The sequence below is a fragment of the Condylura cristata genome, unplaced genomic scaffold (assembly GCF_000260355.1).
Source record: "Condylura cristata isolate star-nosed mole 26May11 unplaced genomic scaffold, ConCri1.0 scaffold00012, whole genome shotgun sequence".
NCBI lineage: Eukaryota > Metazoa > Chordata > Mammalia > Eulipotyphla > Talpidae > Condylura > Condylura cristata.
Window position 1 is genome coordinate 22,115,104 of NW_004567113.1, and position 25,329 is coordinate 22,140,432.

At 36.1% G+C, this 25,329-nt stretch overlaps 1 protein-coding gene across 3 annotated transcripts in view; it reads left to right on the forward strand.

Annotated features, from left to right (window-relative positions):
* Positions 1 to 1,815: 1,815 nt before the first annotated feature.
* The window catches only part of LOC101619287 (UDP-glucuronosyltransferase 2A1), a 37,196-nt gene continuing 13,682 nt past the window's right edge, over positions 1,816 to 25,329 (forward strand). Inside the window, exons 1-4 of one of the 3 annotated variants that reach the window (XM_004681242.2) lie at positions 1,816 to 1,872; positions 3,132 to 3,139; positions 5,472 to 6,240; positions 18,910 to 19,539. In XM_004681242.2, coding sequence (XP_004681299.1) covers positions 5,523 to 6,240; positions 18,910 to 19,539 — 1,348 coding nt within the window. In that variant the 5' untranslated portion in view covers positions 1,816 to 1,872; positions 3,132 to 3,139; positions 5,472 to 5,522. Of the gene's footprint in view, positions 1,873 to 3,131; positions 3,140 to 5,415; positions 6,241 to 18,795; positions 19,540 to 25,329 lie in introns of those variants that run through there. The other 2 variants (XM_004681245.2, XM_004681243.2) reach the window with 2 other exon arrangements.

Genomic DNA, 25,329 nt, shown 5'->3' on the forward strand with positions numbered 1-25,329 from the left:
CATGTAATTACAGTAGTTTGATAAATCTAAAATATTCAGGGTAAGCCAACAGGTTATAGATCCAGGGGAGTATTGCTCAAGGGCCCTCTTCTGGCAGAATTCTTTCTTAACTTAGGCAAGTAAGTAAGACATTGATCTGGTTGAATGAGGTCCAACATTATGGAGGTAATCTGCTTACCTAAATTCCACCAATTTAAATGCTGATATCATCCAAAATACACCTTCACAGAAACAGTCAGAATGTCTGATCAAATATGAGGGTACTATAGCCAGTGAAGTTGACACATTAAATTAATGATCACATAAAGTCACTAAATGACTAACAAGGTAAGATATACGCAATGAGATGAGCAGAACCTGCCTCTTACAAACTGCTAATCACCAGAATTGGTAGCAGATAAAGTAGTAGTTGGTTAAAGTACTAATTCTGGGGATACTTTTTTTCATAGAAATACAGAAATGGGGCCCTCCCTGGTGGCGCGGCGGGTTAAAGCACAGCACTAAGAAGCATACGCGGCGGGTTAAAGCACAGCACTAAGAAGCATAAGCCACTTCCACATGAGTTCAGTCCCCACCTGTCCCGGAGGTGACCACATGGCGTGGCAGACCTCTCCTGACCCGCCCGCTGCTCCCCTCATCAGTGTCCTTTGTCGATCTGCCTGTTCTGCTCCCCACTCTGTCCTCTCACCCTGGTGAATCCTCTCACCCTCCGCATCTCTGGCCTGTACCCCAGTTCTGTATGAATAAATAAAAATCTTAAAAAAGAAAAAAAGGAATACAGAAATGATACACACAGGGAAGAAAATATTTGATATTAATTTTATGAACTAAGACCTATCCAGAACAAGAAAATTTTTAAATCAAAGTTATCAAAAAATGTTTTTAATTTGAAAGGATACACATAATTAAATGAGTTCATTCCCTAGACATGTTATGACAACATTAAAATCTGCTAAATCAATTTTTGTCCTTCAAAATAGTTGGAAAAGAAACATAACTATAATTTCCTTCCTGAGAATGTTTAATAAAATGGTGCAACTTTGAGTATCTAAATCAGTGCCTTTTAAAAGTATAAATGCTAAGATCAATAAAACCACCAGGATTGTAGCTCTGACATTTAAATTACTTTGAACATTCACACTCATTACAAATACTCAACAAAGAAAACACACTGTTCCAAATTTATATATTTTTATAGATTTATTTATTTATGCTTACAACTAGGGTATAGGCCAGAGGTGCAGGGGCAGTGAGAGGACTCACCAGAGAGACAGAATGGAGAACCTAACAGGCAGATTGACAAAGTACACTGCTGAGGTGAACAGCAGGTGGTCTGCCACACCATGGGGGTCAGCTCCCTGGCTGGGGATCAAACTCATGCTGCAGTGGCTTCAGAGAGCTTCATAATGTGGTGCTTTAACCCACTGTGCCACCAGGGTGAGCTCTAAATTTATTTTTATAAATAGTAAAAATTTAATGTTGATTGGGATTAAGATACATTCATGTTCCGTACTTTTTATTAATAACCCAAGATTATTAATCATTGCCAGTCATTATTTCAGAAACATCCAGATAAGATAATAGTGGCAGTGCTTGGTGGTAGAAGTTGAAGGGAGCGTGGAGATCATGATAGCAAAGGCACTATGCAGTGTTTATAGTGGGAACTAGTAGAAGGATATGCCTTTAACAAAATTAAACCAACCTCATAATGACATGGGTAGTAATTCAAAGAGGAAATAAATCTGTATAATCTTCTTTCTGCTTAAGATAATATTTCTCATCACATTACACCTATCCGACTCACATTTATTTCAGTTCAACTTCTTCCTAATGGCAAATGAGCATTATTAAAGTTCCAGCTGGAAACTTTAGGTAAGAAATTTTAAAACTTCATGACAAGCAATATATTAGCAATGTTCGATGTATATTTGAATTTATTTTATATTTTCTTCTGAAAGAAATACCAATCATCACTAGTATGTGGGTTAACTTTTGGTTTGTTTCATTACTTCCCTTTGAAAAAGCCTTTGATTCTATTTTGAATGATCTTTAAAATAGAATGTGCATAAGTATCAAAATATCACCCTTTAGTGGGTATTACATTTTCTTAATATGGTGTAATGGATAGTATATAGGTTCAAAGTAAAATTTATTTATTAAATAAAAAGAAATTTAAACTTTCTCTAAAGAAAATTCTGTTGTAAAAGCAATAGCCAGTTTGGATAATATAAATACCATTTTTACTTTTTTGTACAGTTAAATAAATCACATCTTTTGTTGATATTATCTATGGTAAAATGTATTTATATATACTATCTTCTTTTCAAATATGTTGGCTTATTATTTGATTATTTCTGATTTAATAAAAGTATCAATCATAATTTTAAGTGTAATCTCAAAAATGTTCTGAAAGAAGTAGAGTAACTTTTCAATACTATTAAGTTCATTCAAGTTAAAATCATGAATTCAGAACCTCTTTTTTGTAAAAACTTTTTACACCTCTTTAAAGTTTTACAGCCAGTATGGTTTCTTTATTTAGCTTTCTGTTAATTTTTTAAAGATATATTTATTTATTTATGCGTACAGAACTAGGGTACTGGCCAGAGACGCAGGGGCCATGAGAGGATTCACCAGAGAGAGTGGGGAGCAGAACAGGTACATCCAGAAAGTATACTGCTGAGGGGAGCAGTGTGTGGGTCAGGAGATGTCTGCTGTGCCATGTGGGTCACCTCGGGGCAGCGGATCAAACTTTCACTGAAGCCGCTGCAGGTGGCTTGCTGTGGTGTGTCCTAACCTGCTGAGCCACCAAGGAAGGCCCAGCTTTCTGTTAAATTTAACAAAACAAGCAGTATTTATTGTCTTATAAAATTCTTACTACGGATTACTGAAACCCTTTCTAAAAGGCAAAACATGGGTTTCCTTCATGTGCATTGCCGGTTGCTGTTGACAAGAAAATTCAGACTCCCAAGATGTGTCAACTACTGCATTCTTCATGAAGACATTCATATTCTTACACTTATACCTTTCCCTTGCCACACAAATAAGCAAACTGGAAGCAGTATCTACTATGTAGAAAAATTTTACCTGTGTGTGATTTCATCTGCATGCACTGACCACTTTTCTCCACTTAGAAGAGAAAGTATTAAATGAGAAATATAATAGTTTTTAATGCATGTCTTTATTCTAGATTCTTTGTTTATTGAAATCAACATTATTTTATTTATTTAAATATATTTATTGTATATATTTTACATACAATTAAATAATTTGTGATATTTAAGTCATTTATTTAATTATTATATATAAATAAAATTTGTCCTACTAACATACTTACAAAACCCTCCTGGGATTTTCCAGTTGAGAAAATCTAGCCCCGTAAGTGTTAGCACAAACTTAACTTAGGATTCTTTGACCTACAAGTCTAAAACCCTAAGTTATTTTCACAAACTATGTGGACCTTAATGTTTTTTACTGATTTTTATTTAATTTTCTAATCTTGCACTGATTATAAAATGAACATGGGAAGCATCTCTGTGATACAATTTTTTGCCTAATAGGGAGTTCTGTATTCAATAAACCAATAGAAACTGAATGAGATTATATTTAATTGTTTAAAATCATAATTTTCTTTGGCATATCATGACCAATTCTTTATCCTAGCAAATCATAATCACCATTTTAAAGACTCCTGGCAAGTAACTATGGACCAAGTTAACACCAGCAGGCAATTTTTATGCATACGATACTGCATAGAACCTTGAACTACAATCCATCCCATGAACTGTATGATTGATTACTCTGCTCATTTTGATCAGTACTTTATAAAAGTAACTGTTTCGATTAAGCAGTCAACATTTTATTTCAATTCATCTTTGGTGATAGGAGAACTCAGAAGATACACCACTAAAAATATAAGAAATCTAATTTCAGCAAATTATTAAAATAAAATGAATCATCTTTCATATTCACAGGCACAAGTGTACACATAATCAACTTTCATAGAGATTATTTTATGTGAATGATTGATCTTACATTATCTAATATGGGTTGTACAAATGTATATTGTACAGTTTATGTACAACAAAGGTTATGTCAGCCTGTAGGGCTGGTTTGTGGTCTACACAAATAGATGCCTTATAATTCCTAGAGACACACGATGCACTCTGATGGAGCAATCTCTCCTGGGATTTAACACATCAGGACCTGGGCACCAAAGAGCCTTCAGACTGTTACCACCAGTTACTGTTTTCCTCATTAAGGCTTTTTTTTCCTCTAGGAAACTGACAAGTTACATAACTTCTCTGTGAACTAGTTTCTTTGATGTGGGAATAATTAAAGCACATTAACTCACAGGATTTTTTATCTAAAAGAAATGAGACTAATACATATAAAGTACTTCACACAACATCTGAGTATAGTGAGTTCATCATAAATGCTAGCAATTTTTAAAAACTGAGCCTATTCGCAAGGTGGGCTAGTTTTTGAACAGCACTTTTGATGAAATCATGTTACAATTAATGATTCTCTATAAATTAACAGTTTTCTCTATTGAATAGCTCCTTTTTAATCATAATATTACCCATCATCTCTTACATTATTTGTATATAGTTTGTTCATTTACTTATACTTTTTTCTCAGTGATAAAATACTTTCCCTAACACATTATTAAATTAGCAATAAGTATTATATTTATTGTTTTCATTTATATTATTATATAAGCATTCTATATGATAATTTTATCTATTGGTAACTAGTAACTGTAATATTGTCATTATGATACTATATAAATTACCTTAGGTAATGGAAAGCCTATAGCATTAACATCTCTACATTTATGAGTGAGTTCTGGCCCCATCTAAGGTTTCAGTACCTAGGCCTGAATGTATAGTTGAGATAGACTGACTTGAAGCAATTTAACAGTAAAAATTTAACAAGCAAGAGACACAAAATGTTAAAGGATAAAGTTTAATAACTGGATTAGAAAGCAAGGATCACAGCCCTCCCTGGTGGTGCAACAAGTTAAAGCACAGCACTGCAATCTGGCCACAGCCACTTCAGTGAGAGTTTGATCCCTAGCCCTGGAGGTGACCCATATGGCACCGCAGACCTCTCCTGTCTGGCCTGCTGCTCCCCTCAGCAGTAAACTTTGACAATCTGCCTGTTCTGGTCCCCACTCTCTCTAGTGAATCTCTCATTGCCCCTGCACCTCTGGCCTGTACCCCAGTTTTGTATGCATAAGTAAATAAATCTTTAAAAAAATAAATAAATAAGAAGAAAAACAAAAGAAAGTAAGGATCACAACCAAAGCTAAAGCAAGTATTGAATGGGATGACATGTGTCAACCCTATGCCTGTAATAACTATAAAATATGAACTTATGAGTAATATCACTTGGTAGAGAAAAGGCTCTTAAGAGTATCAATGATTTGAATCAAAACTGAAAACAATTTTTTTTTATTGTTTGAAAAACAGAAACTCATTTGTGTCACGAGTCTCATCAAATCTTCTACATCAAGCTACATCATGTTAAACAAGAAAATGCTACTGTTGATACTTCAGATAAGTCTCCTAGGAATCTCTCTTGGTGGGAATGTTCTGATTTGGCCAATGGAAGGTAGTCACTGGCTAAATGTTAAGATGATTATTGATGAGCTTATTAAAAAAGAGCATAATGTGACTGTCCTCGTTGCCTCTGGTGCACTTTTCATCACACCGACCACTAACACATCTCTGACATTTGAAATATACAAGGTGGCTTTTGGAAAAGAAAGAATAGAAGGAGTAATTAAAGACTTTGTTTTGACATGGATGGAGTATAGGCCATCTCCTTCAACTATTTGGAGATTCTATCACGAAATAGCCAAAGTCATTAATGACTTCCACATAGTGTCCAGAGAAATCTGTGATGGTGTGCTCCAAAATTCAAAGCTGATGGAAAAGCTGAAGAAAAGCAAATATGATGTTCTAGTATCAGATCCAGTTTTTCCTTGTGGAGATATAGTAGCTTTAAAATTAGGAATTCCATTTATGTATTCCTTGAGGTTTTCTCCAGCCTCAACAGTGGAAAAGCACTGCGGGAAGGTACCATACCCTCCTTCCTATGTTCCTGCTATTTTGTCAGAACTCACCGACCAGATGTCTTTCACTGACAGAATAAGAAATTTCATCTCTTACCATCTACAGGACCACATGTTTAATACCCTTTGGAAATCTTGGGATTCATATTATAGTAAAGCTTTGGGTATGTAACATTTTTTTGTTTTATTATTTAAATTTAAACAAAGCTTTTTGTCACCTCTTTCTTATTCCCTGAAGCTATTCTTTTTTCTATCTTACTGATTGATCACTATCTACTTCTATCACTTGGCTTCTTTATATCATGTCAATGATAAAAGACAATATGATTTGGAACTGCAATGGGAGTTCTTTGTTGCTTTCTAGTTTTGTGTACCTAAGGATACCAACCTATAGGTTATTTCATGGATAAGATAAATTCACAAATAAAATAAAAGATAGAATGGGATTCTTATTTAAATATGGCACTGAATGTGGAAATTGCCAAGAAACTTTACTGGTGTATGGGGAAAGCTGAACGAGATTATGCTTTCACAAGTCCATTTTTAAAAATTTGTGTGTGTGTGTGTATGCTTTAAGTTATCTATTATATAGATTATATAGAAGATTTCTCATAGATTTCCTACTATTTACTAGGCACTCTTTCAGTGTCCAGAGCTTATAATAAAAATGAAACCAAAGTTTCGGGCTTCAGTCTCCACAGTGAACCAGAGGAGTCAGATATGAAAGGGGATTATATACAATACGAAGGATGTTGGTGGGACAAATATGTGTAAAGTACAGAGCAAGTATAAAAGAGGCATTATATGAAAGGAGAAAGTGAAAGTCTAAAAATAAACATTCCAAGTTGAGGTGATATACAACAAATTTTCTGTATGTGACTTTTCCTAAAAATTAAGTGTGGAGAAAGGAACAGTGAACCCAACGTTGTGGAATCTCAGAAAATCACACATGTGCTTGTATCACCTGTACTTATGAATGTTAAAGTGCAAGCTAGACAGACAGGAAAAACAAAGCTGGAGATGTTAGGATTGTAAGAAAGAATGAATTCAATTAATATTTTATTTTCTTTTTTATGTATTTTTTCTTATGGTGTATTAACTTGCGACATTCCATATGATTCAGAAATGTATGTTCACACTTCTTTGGATGTATGTTGCTATACCACACACACCACAACTAATGAGGTCTCCAACAAAATCGATTGCACCCCCAACAAAGTCTATTGCACCTGCTAATTCATTTGCTCTCCATACTACCCTTCCCCTCTGGAAGCCTCAGTTCTGTGTCAAATTTCTTGGGTTTGTTTTTGGTTTGGCTTTGTCTGTGTCTTTGTTTGGATAATCTATATTTGAATGTGAGTGAAACCATCTGATATTTCATTTAGCATAATCCCCTCTCTGAGTTGATGAAAGAGTTCATTTATGTTTATAGCTGAGTAATATTTCACATGTCCCTAAACCACATTTTCTTACTCCACTCATCTGTCCTTGGGCACTTATGTTGTTTCCATAGCTTGGCTATTGAAAACCGTGCTGCAATGAACACAGTAATTCATCTATCCCTTTGAATCAGCATTTTTGCATTTTTTAAAGGTTTATTTATTGATACGTACAGGCCAGAGATGCGGAGGGTGAGAGGATTCACCAGGGACAGAGTAGGGAGCAGAACAGGCAGATTGACGAAGTACACTGCTGAGGGGAGCAGCAGGCGGGTCAGGAGAGGTCTGCCTCACCATGTGGTCACCTCCAGGGCAGGCGGGGATCGAACTCATGCTGAAGTGGCTTAAGCTTCTCAGTGCTGTGCTTTAACCCGCTCTGCCACCAGGGAGGGACTCATTTCAACATTTCTTATAGAAGAGGTCTAGTTTGAAAAACTTCTACATCAGCGCTTCCCTGGCTAATGTAGTAAGTTAAGTCTCAGTGCTACTACCATGAAAGCCCACTGCAACAACCTGAATTCCATCCCCAGTCAGGGAGCTAACACACATGGTACAGCAGATATCTCCAGATTCACGTGCTGCTCCTCTTAGTTATCTAAGTTGATCTGCATGGTTTATTCCCCATTATGTCTCTGGTGAATCCTCTCACCCCCATGTAATTCTGGTATGCACCCCAGTTCTATGAAAAAATAAATAAAAACTTTAAAAACAAACAAAAATCTCCTACATTTTCTTTTTGTCTAGGAAGGTCTTACAGTTTCTCCTTCAGACTTTTTAAAGAGTGTATTTGTGTGTTTGAATATTTCAATTCCATTCTTTCCTTTTCCATTGGTTTCCTCAGAAAAGTCTGATGTGGGCCTGTGGGGAGGGAGTACTTTTACAGATTACTGTCCTTTTTTCTAGCCACTTTCAATATTTGTTCTTTGTCTTAACTTCTTCGTAGTTTCACACTATATGTCTTGGCATAGGCCTCATGACATATAGATAACAAGATGTTATTTTAGCTTTCTGGACCTGTATATTTATTTTGGGAAGTCTTCCTTTAATTCTTTACATAAGATTTCTCTGCCCTTCTCTGCTTCCTCATTTCCTTCTGGATATGAAGATATTCTCATATTACCTTATGTAATGGAGTCAGATAATTCTTGAACTACTTGTTCACATTTTTCTTCATATTTCTTTTTCTTCTTCCACCTTGGTATTTTGTCCCTATCATGCTCACATATCAACTTCACACATCATTGGTCAACTCTTACTTCTGTAGCTTTCAGATTTTTTCCCCCTCCCCAGTAGATCTCTTTATACTTTGTATCAATTATTTTATTATTTAAAGCTTCAATTTCTCTTTTATGTTCATTAATTACATTTATCAGGCCATTCATTTATTTTCTGAGTTTTCTTATATCGCTATAATTAGTCCTGTGTTTTTTTTAATTTCTTTGAATTACCTATACCTTATAGAAGGATAAAATTTTCCATGCTTTTGTGGTTTTATTAGGGAAGGTTTTTCTTTCTTTGTGATGACATATTTCCTTGAGCATCAAGACGCCATGTATTATATTTTCTATCAAAAGCATATCTATTTTTTTAGAGTCTATAGTACTTTTAGAGAGTTGTGGTACCACTCTTCCAGTAGCTGGCACTGTTTGTTGTTTTAAAATTGTCCCCAGAGTTATATTATTTAAGATGTTTGGCCTTTCCAAGCTATCGTAGATCTAAAGACACAATCTTGCATCTGCTGAATCAAGGGACGAGACTGTGCCTGAATGCTGTGGAGGTGGGGGCTGGGTGCTGACTCATGCCTGTGACACTGTTGATATTCTTCCCTTCCGTGGTCCAGAGTCCAATCTCTATAGACTGCACACCAACAGTGTGCCAGACAAGGTTAGTACCAGCTGGGAGGGGTGGGAGATGTGGAACAATGCCAGTTCACATTCATTGTTCCATTCACTGTGGACCTGGATTCTAGGAATACCCCAGCTCTTTAGCACATATATCCCCCTCAGTCAATGATAAGTGTCTCCATATCAATTAGACCTCTCCTCACTGGCCTTGTAAATTTTGTGGTAAAGCCATAGTTTTTTTGTTTGTTTGTTTTTGTTTTTTAAATATTTATTTATTCATACAGAACTGGGGTACAGGTCAGAGATGCGGAGGGTGAGAGGATTCACCAGAGACAGAGCAGGGAGCAGAACAGGCAGATCGACGAAGTACACTGCTGAGGGGAGCAGCGGGAGGGTCAGGAGAGGTCTGCCATGGCATGTGGTCACCTCCGGGGCAGGCGGGAACCCAACTCATGCGGAAGTAGCTTAAGATTCTCAGTGCTGTGCTTTAACCCGCGCCACAAGCGAGGGCCAAAGCCATAGTTTTTAAGGTACCTCCCACCCAGGACCACAATTTCCAGGCATTTCTCTTCATCCACCTCTTGCTAAATGAAGCATGTCACTCCTCAATGTGTTTTCTGGCGTTTGTGCCAATCTCCAATATCCAAGAGATTTTTCCCCAAGCCAAAGGACCTTTTGGTAGAACACTAGTGTGGGCTAACTTTCTGATTATTTTCCTGGGAGAAAAGCAAGGAACATCCTTAAATGCCATCTTTGACCAAAAGCCTTAATAAATATTTACAAATTTCCTTGTACATCATGCTAAGCAACTTTTTAATAAGATTTAATTAGTTGTGTATACAGAACTGGGGTACAGACCAGAGGTGCAGGGATGAGAGGATTCACCAGAGACAGAGTGGGGAGCAAAACAGGCAGACTGACAAAGTACACTGCTGAGGAGAGCAACGGGTGAGACAGAAGAAGTCTGCTGACCATGTGGGTCACCCCCCTGACTGGGGCTAGAGGAGATCAAAATCACGCTGAAAAGCATGCATAGTGCTTCACCTTAATCCGTTGAGTCACCAGGGAGGGCTCAGCAATTTACTATCATGGTAACAAAACTGGGAAGCTTTTCAAAGGATAAAGTATGACTAGGCTGTATTTTACATAAAACATCTGAACAGACATGAACCTTGAGTAGACAGACGTTAAGCCGTAAGGTACTGCCAAGGAAGAACATGTATATAACAAGCTCTTGATAAACAATTTTCACTTACCCACATGGGACTATGGAAAAGTAATTACATTCTTTGTACTTTGCCGTTATTTTTGTTATCTTTCACGATTTCTGAAAGAAATAAATTAGTAAACACATAGCAGGAACTTTAAAATAGTGTCTAGAAGATAGTAACCGGCAAGTAGTGGTAACTGATCAGGCGAATTAATAAAAGTCGATTGCTGGGAAAGGAGAAATACTAATAGGGCTGAGAAAGACGTTAAAATGGTTTCAATATTTCTGATTTCAGTATCTGAAAAAGGGCACAATTAACTGAAATCATGCATTCCACTTTGGGCAAAATATGTATCAAGTGCTTCGGGGAATATCTGGTAAAGTCCAGTAAACAGTTGGATACGGGATGAAAATGAATATGATAGATTATGCCATTTGTGAGAAAGTTGAATATCACCTAGGTAAGAATGGTATGATTTTACTCTCTGATGATAACCTCATTTCTAAGTTTCCTGCTTTCCTTTTACATGCAGCTTGTTTGATAGTTAATTCTTATACTACATTTTGTTTATATAAAATAAATGCTTTCCTATATAGCATATTTCTGAAACTGCAAAAAATCAATGACTTAAAGCAGTGACCTTATATATTATTTATATTCCCAGGAAGCTAAAGTCATTTCACAGTGCATATTACATTCATACTTTGCATCTAGTTTTAGATACTGAATATCCAGTATTTTAACATGCTTTCATGGTAAACCTAATAAGCATACACTTAAAGCCAACGATATTCAGATAGAAACAGAATCTTTACCATTTTTGTCAAATTGTGTTTCTATGTTATTAAGATTCGAGGCTTTAAATCAAAAAAGATAAAGTCAAACAAAAATCAGCGAGAAAGGGTTATTTCAGTGAAATGAGTCAGAAAGAAAAACATCACATGATTTCACTTATAGTAGGAATGTAGGGGAAACAAATAAGGGATCAGGAAAAAAAATAATTATAATAAATAAAAACCAAATTAACAGGCAACTATAAACCAGACATTCTGCAGAGGAGCAGAAGAGAGGAATCAAAACAGGGGAGGGAAGCGCACAAGGCACTATGGTGATAGTGCGCGGTGAATTGGTGCTGGGAATTCTACAGGGACTACACCTGAGAGGAGAAAGCAGGCATTGTACAAAAGGAGAATGATGTAAACTGTATATAAAATAAGTTTTTAAAAGATTTAGGGATTTAACTCCTTATCATTAATATCAACAAAGTAATTTTTGCATTTTTTTCTCATTTTTAACACATGATTAACAGGATTCAAGGAATTAAAATATATTCTATGTAGACTGCAAAGCTTGCAATGTTGTCTGCTAGGAAATTGTGAGGCCTTGAGATGTTTATCAGCTGATGAATGAAAATCCCAAAAGGCATTAAAAATTAAAATGAAAAAGTAAATGTACAATGTACAAAACAGTATATTATATAAATGTTGAAAAGAGAATATCTGAAGTTCCTCTGTAACGATAGCTATTGACAAACCGGCTTCTTTTCTAAATTTCTGCTCTAAAATGGTTAGATAATGGATCTCTATCAATGAAAATAGTTATGCATAGGTTAGTGTAGAAAGAGTATGAATTACCAAATGTGAGAATGTAAAATCAAAGAATGATAAATCAATTGTTACTAAAACTGATAACCACAGAACTCATCATTGCCCCTGGGTATCTTCAATGAGTAGTTGATCCAAAACTTAAAAATATATGTTTATTTCTGGGATATAAGTAAAGAGCTAGTAGTTATTTTGTCATTCAGAGAAAATAAGTGTAGCAATAGTAATTATAGGCAAACCTTTAGTTTTAGTTATCCCATGACTATAGAAGTGAATTGTCAACATCATAGAGCTAAAACAGGATCTTAAAAAAGAATGAAGATGAAGAAATAGCAATTTTATGGGATAATAAAATTGTCACGTAAAATTGTCATATTCTGAAAAAAACTCTTCATGTTCTTTATATGTATATAGTACACTAACAATGCCTTATGAATATCTGTGATATTTCACTTAATAAGATAAAGGAATATAGATGGAAAGTTCCTCAATCACAATATACACTTACATTTTTTATTTCATCACGATGCCTTTATCAATTTTTTTTCTCTACTTCAGAATAATAATAGTCATGGTTGCAGTGTTCCTTATACGTGTTGATAAGGTCATATTTGGCTAAACCTCATGCTCTCAGTCCCAGAATATCATTACATTATTTTTTGCTTGTAAGCTAATGCTGGTAATAAAACTACACTATTATACTAGTTTTAAGACATGAGACTAATCTTTCTTAAGGTTGTTTGTGGGAATATAATGGGAATTTCTAAAAATGTTCTTACCCTCTAATTTTGACTGTATCAAGTTTCTAATCAAATTACACTCTCCCACTGAGAATGACTATTTAAGTTTGTTTTACTAAAACATAATATACTTATTGATGCTGAGGGACATGAGCGCTCATATTCAAAAGGGAAGGTAAGCAGTAAAAGTATTGATGTGACAGAGAATTTTTTTTTTATGCTATACTTTGTACATGGGGGATCATAAGTGAGAATGATAACTGGAACTAGATTGTAAAAGCGACTTATTTATAATTTGAATTTATTTTTTACTTTGGCTTGAAATAAATTCATATTCTCATGCCTCGAATTGTCACACCTGAGTGAATAAGTAGGACACCTTTCTGTAAGATTACTTTTTGGCAGTGGAATGCAAAAGAGGCTGAGTGAGGCTTTAATCTCTGCTAATTGCTAGGAATTGGATATTATAATGTCAAAATTACTACTTTTATTTCAGGTCATAGGTTTTTTTTTAGTTCACACATCATTTAGTAATAGCAGGTAACATTTTTTGATAGCTCCCTATCCTCTCGACTGTGATAAATACTTTCCATGTATTATATCTCTGAATTTTTGCAAAGAATTTATAAGAAAAGCACTACTATTATGTGAGCATATCAAGAATTAGAAATATGAAGCATGTTAAAATAAAATTATGTAGCTACAAGTTTGAGAAATGGTTTCTAAACAAGTCTTTTAAACATCAAAGCTTCTAGAAAAAAATTCTCTCCTTTTAATATTCCAAGTGCACATCCATCAGTTGTTCAAGATATTTTAGATTTAAACTCTCTTAGATACTTTTCCTCTTCATTCAATGGATTTAGCTTTTGACATGTAATATTCTATTTTTCACCTATTTCAAACTTCTGAATGTCGTTTAATTGGGCCATGTTATCACTAGGTAACTTGCTATTATTCCTTTAGGCATAGGTCTCCATGTACCTTTGTTGCTAGGCTGGGTTGCCTAGAATAGCTAAACAATCTTTAACTGAAAGTAAACATTTTCTGCAGGTATCAAATTCATTTACTAAAATTTGAAGCAGGTAAATTTCATTGTTATGTTCATATGTTCATTAACAACAAATAGCATAAAATACTGGGGAAATATTTTGAGAAAGAATAGTGTAACATTTTAATGCCATTAAAATATTTATAATTCACAAATATTGCCTAGTGTTATGAATAATTTGGTACCATAAAACCAAATAAGATGTTTTATGAATATTTTATATTAGATTTTTGTATATAATGCATTATATGTAAATAACTCAGCGAAGAATCTCTAATAACTAATGCTGTGTATGTTAATAATTGCATATTTTGCAAATATATTCAACTAAATAGAAAAAGTAGATCTTCAAGAAAATTATGGCCATAATATTCAGATCTTTGCATGTGCTAGATATTATTGAACACAGACAATTAAAGTAAGATAAGTGCTATAAGTGAAGCAGATTTAGTTGTTAAATGAATCATTTTAAAAATAAGATTCTCTGAAATACCCTTAATAGCTAACATTTATTGAGCACAGGTACTGGTCTAAATAATTTACATGCATTGTTTTATTCAGTCCTCACAACTATAGGAGGACATCATTTTCTGTCTCTTACATAGAAGAGGCTTAGTAACTTGTGAGGCATTACAATGAAGGAAGTGATGAAACAGTTGATATCACAAAACTTTAGGAAAATATTCACTTCATATTTTGCAAAACAAAGGAATAAAAAGAAAGTACATAAAGCCCTCTTGTGGAGTTCGGGGTCCTTGGGTTCACTCTGGGAAAGGTTCCCTTTCAGAGGCACACAGTAAGATTCTCCACAAGAGAGAGACTCAGTTTTATTTAAAGAGAAAGTTTATTAGAAAGAGACAGAAGAGGAAAAGACTCTTGAATAGGCACAAGCTGGCAGAAAGAGCTGCCCCTCATTTGGGGGTAGCAACTGGTTTTATCCTCTTCTTCAGGTAGGAAGGGGTCCATCCTTGCTTGTTGTTAGTTGTTGAATATCTATGTTGAATATCTATGTGGAACCAGAGGACTGGAGATTCCTGGTGAGCTTCATCTCTCTGTCCTTATATTCCACCTTTGGGTCTGAGCTTCATGCACAGCCCCCAAAAGTCTGTTACCTGCTGGGACTCCCTGCAGATATCCTGATATCCCAGCACCTGGGCACCAGGCATCCAGACTCTGGCGCCTAAAGACCTTGGTTTTATGGCTGTGTCAGTTGCTGCACTAGCCCTTTCCACCTGTCCCTTTCGTGTGACTCAGTCTTATGATGCCTCCCCTGCAATCCTCCCTCCATCAGAACATATACATTTGAGCTTCCAGAAGAGCAAACAAAATACCAGGTAAAGAATTCAAATAAAATGGAAGCACTGATGTGAATAAAAATTCATGACTATGAGGAAATCAATTCCTGAAAAAGTCATTTCCAGGCTTTTGTTGTCTCAAGACCACCTCCAAATTTAAGTGAAAACTGAAAACAGTCCCAATTAAATCCTAGCCCTCAGGGCAATGACAAGGGAGCTAACAGGACGTTCAAGTGAGGGTGAGTTTTGGGAGGAAATTGTAAGGAAGAATTTCCATACAAATATGTTTTTATACAGATTCTCAATTCAAACTGAGAGTATTGTGGATATTTTCAGAAATTTTAACATTCATTTATTACAGATCATCTACACATCTCCAGCAAATATTATATATAAAATCTTGTTAAATATTCATTTGAAAACCATTTTGTTACTATTTAGTATCCTCCCTTTCAAAGTAAACAGATTGGAAGAAAAGTGAGAACTCAGTGTTCAAATCAGAAAAAAATTTTCAAAGACTGGTAGTTTTCACTCATGATATTTATGTACTGATGTTTCAGTCATGTCGTTATTTTCTAGGATCTTTAGTTTATGATATTTTATCAAACTTCCACAACTGGGAAATGCAATGGTTTTGTAAATTTTACTGCTATGAAATGTATCTCAAATATTGGACTTAAATAGTGGAATATAGAAGAAAGGAGATTGAACTAGGAATCAGAACACTTAAATATCCAACAAATCTGGACTCATGAGCATTGCAACTTCAAGACTATTTTAACCTCTGTATCTATTTCTTATATATAAGATGATGAAGTTGAACAAGCTGGGTGTGCTCTCTACAGAATGAATCCCACTATGCCATGGTTTAAACCTTGTCAGAATAAGGTGAACTCATAAAGCAAACAAGATACTTGCATAGGCGCAAGTGAGCAGGAAATGTTGCCCTGAAAGGGACAGGTTTGCTGAGAGAGAGGCCTGCATGCAGCCTTAGGAGAACAGCCTCTGCTGAGGGAGATCAGTGCAGAGAAGTCCCTTCATGGCACAGGTCCCGGGCAGGCAGGGGGCTGCTGCCCTGTGGAGGGAGAGAGTGAGTGGGAAGGAGCGTCTGCATAGGCACAGGTGGGCAGAAAACTGCTGCCCCAGGCCAGTGCAGAGACTTTGGACAGGCTCACTCCTTGGGAGTCTAGGTTTGTTGGCTTTGAATAAAATCTGAAAGGGACAGGAGATCCCACAATAGGCTCCATCTCTGTATCTTTATCTTTCATATTTTGGGTCTGTGATAGACACAGTGTACAGCAGTCTACTACCTGCTTGGATCTTCCCTCTGGAATCCAGGCTTTGGTGTCTGAGGATCTTGATTTCTACAGCTGTGTCAATGGCTGCACTCATCCCTTCTGCCCAGCCCCCTGTGTGCGTCAATCTTGTGATGCCTCCCTTCTGTTCTTTCCTCCTCTGCCATAATTTCAGGTTTTCAAGTCTAGTCTCCTAGCCAGAAATGGATCCGAGGCTGCAAGGCAGAGCTGAGTCCCAGCCATTGGACCACCATGGGTTGCTATCTTATGAAGCTGCAGCAGGAATGTCACTGATGGGCAAACAAGCAAAAAGAGGCAAATTTGTTTAGAAACAGGTATAAGAAAATAAGGAGAAAGAGGCCAGGGAGAGGCAAGGAAGCCTCAGTGGAGTGGTGCCTCAGGGAACATACATCTTCTTTCTCTAATTATTCTGAAGACCTGTCAGTTTGTGATTGGTTAGTTCGGTGGTCTCACTCGCTCTACCTTAAAGTCTCTGTGCCCAGAATTAAGTCTTGTGTCCCAGTCCATACCTTAGAATCCTTTTTCTTTATTGTCTTTATTTATTTATAGTTCTGGAAGGTTCTGTTGAACCTTCCTGGGGGTGTTTGATTGCCCCCCTCTTGTCATTGGGTACCCTCATCTCTGGAGGCTTCTTATTCCTCCCAGGCTTTTCTTATTCTGTTCTGACTCTAGAAGACATCTGCTTGCCTTATGAGTCAATGTTAACTAGTCATTCTGTAGCAAGCACACAGATATATGAGCAATATTTAGGCAAATGTAAGAAAGTGATAACATTACTAGATTCTTGTTCTGAAGCAAGCCGTTTGCAAAGCAGTTTTGCAGATGTCTTTGTTAATCTATACAGTATTAAACATGTTGGCATCATCACCTCTCCTTTGCACAAGAGAAACTGTAACAGGGTGGACCCAGGAAAAGGGGAGATTCCAGATTCTCTGCCCCACATTTGGTACCAAATCTGTTACAGTGCATGGAGAGAGGCACCACTGAACCCCCAAGCGGCCTGCTCTAAATAGGTTCTGTTCTGCTACATCAAGACAAGACATAAAAGCTTTAATTGAAAGGAAATTTAATACAATTAGTGTGCAATACAGAAAGACAAAGAATGTAGTTTCTAAATCAAACACCCAAAGTTACCCATTCCCTCGTGGGTAAAAGCCCACCCAAAAGGGGTTGGCCCAAAGCCTGAAAGCCCTCCACAAGTCTAAAGCATGTTCTAGTTCCCTTAGGGTCAGAAAACTTGTAAAAGGGAATTTTTGAATCTCAGGCTATTAAAACCTGGTGCTTGCCCATATTAAAGTTCTATTATCTCCCAAAAGGGGAGGGGGAACCAAACCAAAACAAATAAACTGTTTCCTTGGGTTCTATCTACTTGATTTCTATATGAAGATGTCAGAGGGAAGAAAGTGAAAAATTTCCTGTAACCAAAAGACAGTTTTCTTTATCAGAGAAGAAAACTATTTTCTATAAATGCATAGCACTATACTAAACAACACAATTAATATAAACCTGTCTTGAAATATTTGAGCAAATCCTCCTTAAGTGAAGTTTGTTTTTCTTTTTTTTCCTAAATATAAACTTGGGGATATGATAATGATGGTGGTTTTTGGCATCACCAAAGCCCCTTAAGCAAAGATAAGACATAATACCATAGAAGTCCAGCAATGAGTAAAATTATGTCATATTTATAGACCCAGTTAAACTATTTTGTTACATGTTTCGGGCATACAGCTCAAAATTAAGTTCATTACTACATGAAATGGAGAAAATAACTTTTGCCATGCAAGACTGTGAAAAGGAATGAACTAAACAATGTATGTAAAACATACCTTAAAATAAGACACAGAAACTAAAGCCATTATAAGTTTTCAAAATTTTGTTTTAGCAGTTAGTAAAAGAACTGTTATTTTTCTTTTCACCTGGTTTTGGGAATGATATATTAAGTTGAATTTATACTTTTTAAATCATACCATTACCATGACAGACTACACAGATACTAGGCTTCTAGCCTTCCTGTTGCTTTTTCTTTAAAATAGGACCATATTTCATTTGTTTTGGAATAATCATATTAATGCATATAATCATTTGAATTATATTACTTTCCTTTAATTTATAGATCAATTGACATATGAAGGAATGTAGCTATCACATTAAATATTATTTTCTTTGGAAAAAATACCTAAAATAATTTGAAAGTTTCTTTTTATCTTAAAAGATTTACCACAGGATGGTTTTCATAACAGATACCACCATGCCTAAGAAGTTTGTCCAGCAACTGGTTTTTTATTTGACACTGACTGAAATTGTTTTAAGTGGGAATGTGCTAATTTGGCCTACAGATGGTAGCCATTGGTTAAATATTAAGATCATTCTGGAAGAGTTAATTCAAAGAAATCACAACGTGACTGTACTGGCTTCATCAACAACACTATTCATCAAATCCAATCTGGATTTTCCTGTGAATTTTGAGGTGATACCCGTTTCCTACAATCAAAACAATATAGATGACTTGATTGAACATATGATAGCCCTGTGGATAAACCATAGGCCAACTCCTCTTACACTCTGGACATTCTACAAAGAGCTAGGAAAACTCCTAGATACTTTTTTCCAAATTAATATACAAATATGTGATGGAGTATTAAGCAACCCCAAGTTAATGGCAAGACTTCAGAGAGGTGATTTTGATGTGTTGGTAGCAGACCCAGTAACAATCTGTGGGGACCTGGTTGCTCTAAAGTTAGGAATCCCATTTATATATACATTGAGATTCTCTCCAGCCTCAACAGTGGAGAGAAACTGTGGGAAGATCCCAGCACCTGTCTCCTATGTACCTGCTGCCTTATCAGAACTCACTGACCAGATGACCTTTGGTGAAAGGGTTAAAAACATACTATCTTATCATCTGCAAGACTATATATTTCAGTCCTACTGGGGAGAATGGAATTCATACTACAGCAAAGTTATAGGTAAGTCTCTAAAACAGTTCCTTATTAATGACTCCAAATACCTTATCTATTTTTATTGTTAATACAACAAAAGGCTTCCATCCCGCTGCATAGACCAAGCAGAAGTAAATAGATGTACTGTATCTTCTTTCAAGTCTTTGATCATTATCTTTGGATAAGTTCCTAAAACACAGAGAGGCACTATTAATATGTATCTTACTGCCTAAGTGAAAATACTCTTGGTTCTATTTAGGAATAGTTTTTAATATGTAAATCGATCTTTAAATATGTATACTAAAGTACATTTAGAAGGATAAATTGTAACTGCCAAAAAAATAACCTGGCAAACATCAAAAAGTGATAACATGATTTATAGTCTCTCTTTTTTATTCTTTGTATGTAGAAAATTTTTAAAAGTCTAGGATTAGACTTTGGAAACCTGACTTTATACCTTTCCCTCTTATCTCATTATCTCTTCACTCAGGAGCCCCTGGGTGCTTCTAATTTAATTTCTCAGGTTTTTTTGTTTGTTTGTTTGTTTTTTGGTAAGCTTCAAGTTTCCTTTCGGTGTCCTTATAAGGATGAAAAAGGCAATATAAACTGATGTCGTCTTTTGGAGTTCGTGGTCTTTTGGTTCACTCTGGGAAAGGTTTCACCAGAGCTTCCCTTTCAGAGGCACACAGCGAATTCTCCACGACAGAAACTCAGTTATATTTAAAGAGTAAGTTTATTATAGACAGGGCAGGAAAAGGCACTTTCATAGGCACAAGAGGGCAGGAAGAGCTGCCCTGAAAATGACAGGTTTTCAGGGAGAGAGACCTGTGTGGTTGCAGGCAGACGGTCTTAGGAGAGCGGCCTCCACTGAAGGAGGTCAGTGCAGAGAAATCCAGGCTGTTACAGGTCATGGGCAGGCAAGAGGCTGCTGCCCTGCAGAGGTTGAGCGTGGGTGGAAAGAAGCAACTGCATAGTCACAGGTGGGCAGAGGAGTGGCTGCCCTGTGCTGGTGGAGAGACTGTCCTGATATAGACAGCTTCTCTTTGGGAGGGGCTCACTCCTTGTGAGCCTAGGTTTGCTGACTTTAGTAGAATCTGAGAGAACCAGAGATTCCCTAATGAGTTTCACTCCCTGTCCTTATCTTTTACCTTTTAGGTCTGAACTTCAGACACAGCCCCCAACAGTCTATTTCTGCTGGGACCTCCTGCAGACATGCTGACATCAGATTTTGGCACCTTGCTTTTATGGCTGTGTCAGTTACTTCACTAGCCCCTTCTTCCAGTCCCCTTTGTGCGACTCAATCTTGTGAAGCCTCCTATGCACTCCTCCCTCCATCATGAACCATTAAGATCAATGCTAATGGGTTGTTTATAGTACTTCTCTTTCTCACGATTTTCCTTAATTAATTTTTAAAAAATTTTTTCTATCTTGAGTGTTTTTGTGTCTAAATCAATCAGTAGTTCTATCTTATTAGGAATTAAAAGATGACACGACTAATGGTATTTTCTTACAAAGGCAACTTGAAAAAATATTGTCCTTTCACACATCTTTAGTCTTCCTACCTCTTTCTTTTCCTTTCTTGTAAGTTCCTTTTTTTGTGTGTAAAATTTGTACTTATTATTTGGGCCCTCCCTGATGGTGCAACAGGTTAAAGTACAGCACTAGGAACCTAGTTGCAGCCACTTGGCACAAGTTCCGATCCCCCTCCAGGGAGCTGATGCACATGGCGCAACAGACCTCTCCTGACCCGCCTGCTGCTCCCCTCAGCAGTGTACTTTGTCCATCTGCCTGTTCTGCTCCCCGCTCTGTCTCTGGTGAATCCTCCACCACCTCTACACCTCTGGTTTGTACCCCAGTTCTGTATGCATAAATAAATAAATCTTTTTTAAAAATTGTACGTATCCCCCAAAATCCAGTTTCTATCACCTGTTTGTTAAATAGATTAAAAATTCTACTGTATGAATTTTGGGGGAAGGGTGTGTGAGAGGATTCACCAGAAGCAAAGTGGGAGCAGAACAGTGGATTTTACTGAAATACACTGCTGAGGGGACCATTAGGCCAGACAGGAGCGGTCTGCTATGCAGTATGTGGGCCTGTTCCCGGGTTGGGGATCAAACTCAGGCTGAAATGATGACAGTGCTAAGACTTACTACCTAGGTCACCAGGCAGGCACCCCCATCACTTAAAGCTTTAAACAAACATATCACACAAATTAATAAAAAAAAACATGAAAGATCACTAAAATTTGGATGTGCTTTTGAAGAGATAGTAGTTAGAATTTTGAAAGTAAAATTCTGTTTTGATATACTTTACAATGCAACTTGAGCACATTTTCTTTTTGTCTGTACTTTGTATTCATTTGCCTTGAAAACAATTTTCTTTAACTTTAGATGCTGTTCACATGATTTTCCCAATGCATTTGAAATGTTTTCTATAATATCAATGCCCACCACAATCTATTTTTATCTTAAGTTTTTTCAGTACTTACAATAGTAAACATAAATACCTGAACATAATACTTGTTACCGAGTAGTTTAGGGATTAAATCAAACTGTAACAACCCCTATGACTAAAAATAGTCTTATTTGTGAAAGACAAACAGACCAGAAAAAACACACATCAAGAACAAAAAAAATGGTTAATTCTTAAGTTCTCAATTATGTGTCGTAGCAAAATGGTGGCTAATGAAAACCATATGAGTAATGAGTACTATAGATATTAAATGAGGTAACATTAAGTAGGGAATCATTAAAAATACCATTGTGAAGGGTCTTGGAAAGCACATGTTTTGGGTTCAAGTTTTACTTTCAAACTTGTGATCTCAGTATTTCCTCCTTTTTAAAGGGGGGGGGTAATTATTTCACTGTATTATTTAAAGAATGATCATATAATATCACATGTCAATTTGCTCTGCCAATTATAAATATATTCACGTTGGATATTATTTACAACAAAATGCACATAAACTCTGAAATGGTGAGGGCCTAGTTATTACAGTTGGGCCTATACCTATAGAGCATAGTTAATGAATATCACAAATGACCCCTGAAATGTATTAAACCATCCTTTGCAAAGGAAGCCATCTGAAATTATATAATGTGTAAAAAAGGCTTTGCAAAACAAATTTTCCAGACTTCTCATTTCCACAGGATAAAAATCTAGTTTCAGAACTACCACATTTTTGGAAATTAAATCTTATTTAATTAAATCCTTTCTATTCTTCATGCTACTAAGCATATTTTGGCAGCAAATTAAATCCAGTTTGTCTTTAGTTTTCTATTACATTCTAAAAGTATTAGTGACAGTGGTAACTGCAAACTAATACCTAGGGCAGGTACCTTATACATCATGTTATTATCTTTGAACACATATCAGATTTTTATGTAGTTTCCATTACAATGGCTCTTTAGTTCTGTGGGAAAAGTTGACTAGAAATATACATGTTTAAATGCAACAAAGAAAAACCCCACATGTCTATATTAAAGGAGACAGAAATAAGTAATAATGAAATACCTAAAAGTATATTTAAAAATTCCAGCACATTTAAAACTATCATTGAGGAGATCCTAAACCTTATGGATGTAGTCAATAAAAATTATCATCAGTTAAAATTGAAATATGCTGGCCCTCCCTGGTGGTGCAGTGGGTTCAAGCACAGCACTAAGAAGCTAAAGCCACATCAGCATGAGCTCAATTCCCAGCACGGGAGGTGATCCACATGGTGCAGCAGACCTCTCCTTACCAGCCCGCTGCTCCCCTCAGCAGTGTGCTTTGTCGGTCTGCCTGTTCTGCTCCCCACTCTGTCTCTGGTGAATCCTCTCATAGCCCCTGCGCCTCTGGCCTGTACCCCTGCTCTGTACGCAAAACTAAAATAAATCAAAGATTTATCCATTTATGCATACAAGAACTGGGGCGTTGACCAGAGATTGGGAGGTAGAGAGAGGATTCACCAGAGACAGATTTGGGAGCAGGACAGGCAGATGTCCTGAATGACACCTGACGGGTGAGGTCTGTTGCACCATGTAAGTTAACTCCCTGACTGGCTTGGATTGAACTCTCACTTCAGTGGCTGGCGATAGCTTGATAATGCTGTCTTTAACTCCTGAGCCACCAAAGAAATACCATTTGCAACTTTTTAATCTATAAAATGATTATTAAAAAATAAAGGTAGGCCTCCCTGGTGGCGCAGCGGGTTAAAGCACAGCACCAAGAAGCTTAAGCCACTTCCACATTAGTACGATCCCTGCCTGCCCCGGATCCCTGCCTGCCCCGGAGGTGACCACATGGCGAGGCAGACCTCTCCTGACCCGCCCGCTGCTCCCCTCAGTAGTGTACTTCGTTGATCTGCCTGTTCTGTTCCCCACTCTGTCTCTGGTGAAGCCTCTCGCCGCCCCTGAGCTCTGGCCTGTACCCCAGTTCTGTATGTGCAAATAAATAAATATTTTAAAAAATTTAAAAAATAAATAAAGGTAATTGGAAGATTTGAGTAAAAGAACACAAATATTAGACTTAGTTTTTCAGCCTTTTTTATTTTTTTAATGATTAAAAAAGTAATGGAGAGAGGATGCACCAAGTTGGCAAATCACCATCTAGATTAAGACAACTTAATCTATTCTCTGTTTCTATTAATCATTCAATAATATTTCCTATTCCAAGAGTTGTATTCAAATCTGTTCATTAGTTATTTGTACCGTTGTATCTAATTAACTATCTACTGAGTTTTTTATTTAATTTGTTGAATTATTAATTTCAAGAAATTCTCTTTGGGTCTTTAAAAAATTCCACAATTATTCTTTTTAATCTCTTTTTTCTAACTCACTTTGTAGGTTTCACTTTCATATATTTAAGCACATCATTAAAATACTTTTATATTTCATTTTAAATAATCCTTATATTTCAAATCATTGCATCAATATTTCTTTCACATATTGTCTTTGCTGGTTTTTAATCATGAAACCTTATTAATTTTTTACCTTAATATTTTGTCTATTGGTGTTTTTGAGGTGAGGGTCAAAGTTTCTTCAAAGAAGCATTTCTACTTTGAATTTGAACTGGAAATCCATGTGAAGACTGACAGTTAAGAACTCTACGATTAGATATTTTCACAAACATAGTGCCAAGTCAAAATCGGCAATTTTCCTTGTTGTAAAATTTTATATAATGGAATTCATATAGAATAGCTAGCATCAATCTTGGGAACCTAACACTACAAAAATACATATTTCAAATGGGGGTGAGGATAGGTCTTGGGGCAAACCATCAAACTTTCCTACACCTGGAACAAGAGTATCCTTCAAATAAAAGATAGCTTTTAGGAAAAGCTTTTGTCTCAGAAAACTGATTTTGCTTTGTTTAAGGAATTTTCTCATTTTTTATTTTCTTACCAAATCGAAAATGAATTTTAAAGGGACAATTTTATATTTTAATCAGAATTTTAAATGTTTCAATTTGACAGAAATAAAAATACACCTATGCTTAATAATTGATGCAAATTAACAACACATACTCGAACTTTTCCATTGTTTTTTCATATAATAAAATAATTTAGATACATTTTTCTCTAATAAGATACCTATATTTAGGTCAATTTCTGAGCTGTATTTGTATACCACTGCACTCTCTTGGTTTTAATCTGGTAATAGCATATCATGAATCTTGTCAGAGTAAATCAATAAATATGTCTTTTTTCTTATCACTTCTGGATGATTTATCCTGTTATAGAATGTTATTTTTGAGATTTTAATGTTACCTCAGTTTTTTTCGGGTAGAAATACGGTCAATTCCTAGGCTTATTTTTCTGACTCTTTTTGGCCTTAG